Source organism: Neophocaena asiaeorientalis, unplaced genomic scaffold (assembly GCF_003031525.2).
Source record: "Neophocaena asiaeorientalis asiaeorientalis breed wild unplaced genomic scaffold, Neophocaena_asiaeorientalis_V1.1 scaffold356, whole genome shotgun sequence".
NCBI classification, from domain to species: domain Eukaryota; kingdom Metazoa; phylum Chordata; class Mammalia; order Artiodactyla; family Phocoenidae; genus Neophocaena; species Neophocaena asiaeorientalis.
Window position 1 is genome coordinate 318956 of NW_020172269.1, and position 7875 is coordinate 326830.

The 7875-nt window shown below is 59.7% G+C and overlaps 1 protein-coding gene across 1 annotated transcript in view; it reads right to left on the bottom strand.

Annotated features, from left to right (window-relative positions):
- KNDC1 (kinase non-catalytic C-lobe domain containing 1) overlaps positions 1 to 7875 on the bottom strand; it is a 57755-nt gene that overhangs the window by 13429 nt on the left and 36451 nt on the right. Inside the window, exons 16-18 of the mRNA XM_024762097.1 lie at positions 6963 to 7063; positions 5878 to 6227; positions 1184 to 1213 (exon numbers count right to left, since the gene is read on the bottom strand). Coding sequence (XP_024617865.1) covers positions 1184 to 1213; positions 5878 to 6227; positions 6963 to 7063 — 481 coding nt within the window. The remainder of the gene's footprint in view (positions 1 to 1183; positions 1214 to 5877; positions 6228 to 6962; positions 7064 to 7875) is intronic.

Sequence of the window (7875 nt, forward strand, 5' to 3'; positions counted from 1 at the left end):
GGCTCAGCAGTAGGCGAGGTGGCCCCGTGCCATCACCCTCTGCTGTCCGGCATTGTCTCGGCGAGGCCCACGGGTCTGCACGGTACCCCCTCCCCCATGCCTGCTACGTGGTGGCCCTGGCTTCCTGAGGACGGTGGCGGGGACCCCGGCCTGTGTTCCAGGGCACAGCTCAGGTCCAGCCCTTCACACCCGGGCCGCTGCCCAGATGCTGACTTGAGAAAACTCCCCAGCAGGGGCTTGTGGGCATAGCAGGGGCTGCTGTCAGTGCCTCCATCACCTTGGTTTATAAAGCATGAAGTCTGTCAGGGCCACTTCTCTCATCACTGAACTGCAGACTGACTCTCAGAAAAGGACCATTTTGACTGATTTTAAGGATAAATCTACACGAACCAAGATTCACAGGGCGGTTGGTGTTAGCTGGTGTCACCCTCATGGCCACAGCCCAGCAGGCCCACGGGCAGGCGTGGCCCCCAGGCCGAGGCAGACTGGTAGGTCTAAATGAAATACTCAGAATCGGTTTGGTTTAGGTATTTCCTCCCGGCCTAACCCGACCAAGGGTTGTTCTCATAGAATTAAAAGAGCATCAGTTCACTGGACAAACAAATGAGGACCATCTGAGGCACAGTTTGGGCCCAGCGGCTACTGGACTTAACGTGGCCCTGAGGCGGACAAGTATGAAGAAGTAAACAAATAAAACAACAGAAGGAAGTTGGAAGACGAGACGTCAGAGACAGAGAGAAAGAGGAAAGAACCAACATCAGTGCCATCCACCTAAACGCTGGGAGCAAAGCCTGTGTTAGCTGCAAGGCGAGCCGGGTGCTCAGACTGGCTCCCTTGGCCTGGGGGATGCCCACAGTGCTGGACACGCAAAATCACGGCCAGGGCCATGGCTGCGCCCACACGCACGGCGGTGCCGGGTGGACAGACGCTGCTGTGTGGTCAGCGATGGGAGGAGTCACCTGCTCGCCCTCCAGCTGCCCCGCCCACCCCAGCGCCTGGCCTGTTGTGCGCGCACTCTCTTTTTGGGCAGCAGATGTGAAACATGTCCACTAGCTGTTTTATGCCTTTTGTGTTTTCCTGAGGCCCCTGCTTGAAAGAGACACAGTGGGTCTCAAAGAGAGTGGAACTGTGGCCGGGGTCACCCCACCCACCCGCGAGGCAGGGGAGGGCACAGGGCACTCACCTGCATGCACTCAGGTTCCAGGAGACACGCCTTCCCAGGTGAGCAGGAGAAAGGGAGAAACATGGTCACTGGACACCCTCCGGCGTTTCCCAGCCCACCTCACCCCCTCCAGGTGGTCCCCCACGTGAGCCACCCGCAGAGTGATGGTGGGACCCAGTGTGGGAGCCTTGTCCCAACCACGGGATCACGAGCAAGTAAGAACAGAAGCTGGCCCAGCAGATCTGGGACCTGAGCTGGTCTCAGCGTCCACCTTCAAGGACGATCGACGTGCACCCGGGGCTCACCTGTGGGCATGTCTCCCTCCAGGGAGCAGCCACCCCAGGATAGCATGGGATCGAGGACAGGCCCCTCGGCCCTAACCAGGCACCTGCACAGTGGACCCACTGGCACCACCCTCCACGGCCCTGAACACGACACAGGCTGATGATGGTGCCTGTCCACAGGGACGTGATGCTGCCAGCGAGCGTGACCTGTGACATCAGAGGTTGACCTGTGATGCCAGAGGATGTAACTTTTGATGTCACAGGACATGACCCGTACAGGGACCAGCCCCCCACCCTGCCCAGCACTGTTGAGAGGAGGCTGTGGGCAAGTCTGCGTGGAGCTGCCTCTGAAGGGGCCCCGTCCTCCCTGGGGCTGGTGGCTGCTCCGGGGGTATGTGGGCTCCCAGCCCTGCCACTCGCCAGCCCTGGTCAGCAGGGGTCCCGTCTTGTGGTCCAGCTGAGGTCAGGGCGACACCACAGTGCTTCTGGTGGGACGCTGTGGACACCTGGGCTCGGAGTTGGGGGCGGCACAGGAAGCCCACCAGGGATCGGGGACCCCCAGCGTCCCTTCCCTATTTCGATTCGGCTCCAGTGACGTCTGCAAGTTCGTTTCACCCTCAAGTCCCCAGTGCTCACCCCTCCCTACTTTTTTGTTCCCGACTCATCAAGAATTTTTTTATTTTGAAATTTCTTAATCGTGACAAAATATACATAAAATTTACCATTTGAACCATTCCTCACTGTGCAGCTCAGTGGCATCAGGTACATTCATTCACATCGTTGTGCAGCCATCGCCACCACCGTCTCCGGACGTTTTTCATCTTCCCAGACTGAAGCTCTGTCCCCAATAAGCACCAGCTCCCCAGCCCCTGGTTGACTCTGACTATTCCAGGGACCTCCCGTAAGTGGAATCGTGTAGTACTTGTCCTTTTGAACTGGCTTATTTCCCTTAGAATGATGTCCTTGAGGTCAGCCGCAGCAAGCGCTGGGGTTTCCTTCTGCTTTAAGGCTGGACGATGCCCTCGGTGTGGATGGACGGCACGTTGCTAATCCATTCTTCCATTCACGCACACTTGGGGTGTTAACACGTTTCGGCTGTTGTGAATAGCGCTGCTATGAACACAGGAGCACAAATATCTATTTGAGTCCCTGCTTTCAATTCTTTTGGGTGTATATTCAGACGCTGAACTGCTGGCTTACGTGGGAATTCTATGTTTAAATTTTTTGAGGCATTGCCACACTGTTTCCCACAGTGGCTGCACTATTTTACATTCCCACCAACGTGCACAGAGATTCTGATTTCTCCAAATCCTCACCGATGGCTGTTGTTTTCTGCTTTTTAAAAAAATCTTTTATTAATAGCCATCCCCTTTTTTTTTTTTTTTTTCCGGTACGTGGGCCTCTCACTGTTGTGGCCTCTCCCGTTGCAGAGCACAGGCTCCGGACGCGCAGGCTCAGCGGCCATGGCTCACGGGCCCAGCCGCTCCGCAGCATGTGGGATCTTCCCGGACTGGGGCACGAACCCGTGTCCCCTGTATCGGCAGGCGGACGCTCAACCACTGCGCCACCAGGGAAGCCCAACAGCCTTCCTAATGGGTGTAAAGTGGTAGCTCATTGCGGTTCTGATTTGCTTTTCCCTGATGACCAATGGCGTTGAGCATCTTTTCATGTGTGTTTTGGCCATTCGTATATTTTCTTTGTACAAATCTATTCAAGTCCTTCACTCGTGTTTTAATCAAGTTGTTTGTTTTGTTATTGTTGAGTTCATCAGTTCTTCAAATATTCTTGATATTAGCCTCTTACCAGATAGATGGTTTACAAGTATTTTCTTCCATTCCATAGGCTGCCTTTTCACTCTGTTGATGGAGTCCTTCGATGCACAGAAGGCTTTCACTTTGAAGCCAATTTGTGTTTTACTTTTGTTGCCTGTGCTTTTGGCATCATATCCAAGAAAGCATTGCTAAACCCAACGTCATGAAGCTTTCCCTTATGTTTTCTTCTAAGAGTTTTAGAGTTTTGGCTCTCATGTTTGGGTCTTTGGGTTTTTAGTTAATTTTTGTATATGGTGCAAGGTGCAGGTCCTGGTTCGGTGTTTTGCATGGGTTATCCGGCTTTCCCAGCATCATTTATTGAAAAGACTGTCCTTCCTTGTTGAATGGTCACGGCACCCTTATATGTGTGGTAGTTTATTCCTGGGCCCTCTGTTCTATTTTACTGGTCTATACATCTGTCTCTGTGCCTGTCCCACACTGCTTTGGTTACAGTAGCTTTGCAATAAGTTTTGAAATCAGAAGTGTGACTCCTCCAGCTTTGTTCCTTTTCATGATTATTTTGGCTGTTGGGGTCCACTTGGGATCCTGTATGAATTTTTAGGTGGGATTTCTTTTCTGTAAACAGGGCCGTGTCTCCCTCTTTCATTCGGCCGTCCGCATCGGCGTGGACGCATGGACGCACGGACGCGTGGACGCACGGAAGCGTGGATGCACGGACGCGTGGATGCACGGACGCGTGGACGCACGGACGCCCCACGCTGTGAGCCAGAGTCCAGTGCTGTGTTCTTGCTTTTACAGCTCCCGCCGCTCCCGCCGTGGCCCCTGTGACGGCTGACACACCCTCTTCATTGTCTTGATCATTTCCTTACTTTCCGGCACCAGAGATGCTCCTGGCTCCATTTTTTTTTTTTTTTTTTTTTTTGTCCCAGTCCCAAGATCAGCCACTTCTCCAAGGAGCCCTGGCTCCTTTGACTGAGAACGGTATTAGAAACCAAGAACCGGGCACTAGGTGTACCCACTGCTGCTGGGGTCGCCGCTTCCGGGCTCTCTCGGCTGACAGAACCAGGAGCTCTATTGTAAGACCCCTTCATGGCAGCTGAGGCCCCAGGCCCCTCAGGAGCCTTCAGTGTCAGAGCGGCTCCATTTTGGGAGGAGCTGCTCCATACTCGGTTACGAGGCCTGCACTTGTTTCGGGGTTGTCGTGAGCGCTGCCCCGTCGCTGATGCTGCACTCTGGCCTCTCATCAGCCTTGCGAGTCCCTTAACCGCCCCACCCCCCACCCCCCGCGCCTCCTCCTCTGTGACGGCAGGCGGAGCAGTGGCACCCTGCCACACTGGCACTGTCTGTGGAAGGCCGCTGGGGACGGGGACCACGACACTTAGGAACCCCGAGTGAGCTGCACTGTGCACAGATGCACAGCAAAGGGCACTGAAGCGGGAGGAAGGAGACCGGGGCTCATGGGTCGGTAAGGGGGCCGGGGGCCACCCTCTCCTGGCCAGAGCTCTGGGCTCCGACACAGAGGCATCGGGCTTCCCCAACCTGGATACCGCACTGGTGGGCCAGGGTGTCTGGTGGACGTCTGTCGTGCCAGCTGTCCTCACCAGTCCCCATGGGAGGCCTGAGTCCTTGCAGCCCCCCCCTCCCCCAGTGCACGACGCCAAGCACATTCGGGGCCCGGCTTTAAGGAAACCCGGAGGGGGCAGCACGACTCCCAAGCACACAGGCCCGTGCCCGGTGCTCCAGGCCCGAGGCACGCAGGTCTCTTTCTAGCCTGGGACTGAGGAACCAAGCGAGACGGTTCGGACGGTGCTGAGATGAGAGGAGATGCAGCTCCTGGGGCTCACGGCTCGGAGGCTGCAGATGGTGAGGGTGGGACGCCAGGCCGCTGACAGCTCCCTCCTGTCTGCTACCCTGGGGCCCGGGCCCCGTGTGGCTGTGGCCCAAGTGGGAGCCCCTGGTCACGGGGGGAAGGATGCAGCCCAGGTCAGGCCTGAGTTCTTGGCCACTCAGGAGTGGGGCTGCAGCCCAGGTCAGGTCTCCTGGTCACTGGGGGGCAGACCCCCAACGGCACGGGCAGCAACCTTGGGTGCAGAACTCTGTGGGGCTGCCCTGCACATGGGCTGGCCAGGCCCGTACACTCTCCAGCCTAGGGCGTCCCCTCGCCCTGCTGACCCAGGAGGAGCCCAGGCTGCCCCTGAGCCGGGGCGTCACGCAGAGTGCGCTGCCCACCAGAGACGCCCCTGGGGCCTGGCCCGAGTTGACCGCCGCGGGCCAGGTGCTTCTGTGCTGCTTTTCATCTTGTGGTGCTGCCCGAGGGCTGACCTTGACGCCCAAACCCAACTGTGGTCGCCAGCGTGAGGCAACCTCCTGCCACACGTCCCCTGGTGGCCAAGGAGCCCAAACAGAGGAAAGCCGTTTCCTTTCCCAGACGGCGGGGGGACGCGTGCAGATGAGCACAACCCCCGGGAGGACACGCAGGCAGGGGCCCAGGCCAGCGTGGTGGCTGCTGGTGACCGACGGGCACCAGGGCTGGGAGACACGGGGGCCCTTCTGTCACCCGAGGTACCGGGAGCTCCAGCGTGAGCCCGTCCTCACGCCCCACGGCGCCCTGGGGCCGAGCATCCTCCCTTCCAGTGGTGGACAGGAGCCCAGGACTCACCGGGCTCTGGGCATTGGCGGCGGGGCACCCGGCGGCCTTCTGCCTCGCCAGCTCCTTCACGTAGCAGTGCACGTCGGCGCTGAAGCAGTCGGCCTCGTAGAAGGCGCTGCACCAGCCGGGGCTGCAGCTCTGCAAGCCGCCTGGGCCTGGGCTCACGGACGGGCCGCCCTTCGGGGGCTGGGCTAGCCGTGCCACTGCCTCAGAGCCCCCAGCCAGGCCCCCACCCTGCTGCCGGGCCTCTCCTGCCTGGGGCTGCTCCCTCCCAGCTGCTACCGACTTCTGAGGCCGAAACCCCACCTCAAAGTTGCTCCGCGAGAGCTCGTCTGAGTCCACGCTCGGCTTCTCCTTCCCTGAGCAACGTGGGTTCCCGGGGAAGAATCCGCCCCTGATTGCAGAGAGGCGACAGGTCCCTAGCAGGGGGCAGGAGGCCCCTCGGGATGGCCAGGTGGCCCCACCTCCGCTCCAGAAGAGCCGCAAAGGGTCCTCAGGGTCGGAGTCCCTCGGTCCCCTCCCAAATGGGCTGCCACGCAGGGCAGAGTTGTGGCAGAGACCCGAGGGAACTTTGAACTGTCCGTAAACAGACAAAGCAGAGAGTCCCCCAGGAACCAAGGGTCCCAGCTGGTCATGAGCTCTTCTCTGGGCATCTCCATTTTGCTTTCCAGTTTCCCAAGCGTGCACACGGTATGGGGGGCTCTCACTGCCATCCTGTGTGTGACTGTAGTCACACAACCTAAAGGACATGGTCCCCAAAGCCAAGTCCCACTCAGACCAGATTTGGAGAAATTACAAAGTTTTCAGTTATCAGGGAGTCCTGGCTATGGATCTAGGAAGATACGCCTCAGGGTCTTTAAATGGCACGTTTCCAAGAAAGAATGCAGAGCCCCCCATCACCATGCTGCTGGCCCCAGCCCTTGCCCTTGCTGCCCACCTGGTGGCCTGGGGAGAATGCCCCCCTTCGCAGTACAGACCCCCCAGAGGAGGACGGGCCCTGCCCTTGGGACCCTGGAGAGACAGAGGGTAACCTGGCCCCAAGGGTGGAGAAGACCCAGCTGTGGAGGGTCTCAACCCGCAGCCCTCTGTCTCACCCGCTCCGAGATGTGAAGGCCTTTTGCTGGACGGTGAGCATGTGCTCGGAGCGCTGGTCCCACCGCTGCCCTCGGGCTGTGGCCCAGCCTCCTCGGAAGTGCTGCCATCAGAACGGAGGACACTGCAGGCACCCCCGGGACCCTCCCACAGGCTTACTAGAGGCTTCCCCTGGGAGCGAAGCGGGGGTGTCGGTGACCAAGGCCCCCCCCCAGACCTCCAGGACGGCCTGGCCACAGGCCACAGATGTCACAGACACGGGCCCTTTAGCAGACGACTTTCTGGGCATCCGCCTCTTGGGGTCCTTCGACGGCTCCCCCAGTGATGTGGAAATGTGGGGCTTGCCTGGGGTGGAGAGCAGGGTGTGCGCCGCCTCTAGGTGGGGTTCTGGGGACCAGGAGGGGGCGGGGATGGGGCTGCCGTGAGCTCCCGTGAGCTCGGGCGTCAGGGCGCTGGACCACTCCAGGCACAGGTCCCGCCCACCCTGCAGCACGGCCCTCTGCAGCCCTCGGGAGGGGCTGGGCCAGGCCTGGCACTGAGGCGCCCCGGGCGCATCCTGTGAAGGCTGGGGCCCAAGAGGGCTGGGGGAAGGGGCAGGAGAGGGAAGGTGCCTGCCCCCCTCCCTCCTGAGCTGTCACTTCCTCTTCTACCGCCAGGAGGGGAGCTGGACGGGAGGCGGGGGGCAGACGCTGGTCCCTGCAGGGGCCTCCCCGCAGCCACACTGGGCCTCCGGGCTCCGTTGCTCTGCCTCCTGAGCTGGTCCCAGGGAGGCGGACGTGCCTTCTGCACCCTGTGACCCCAAAAGCCCCCTCCTGCCAAGAGGAGCGCTTGCCTGAAGGGAGAACTTTGGAAGCAGAGTGGGCCTCGGGCCAGGAAAGAGGGGCCCAGCAGGTGGTCGCTCTGGGGAGGGCGATG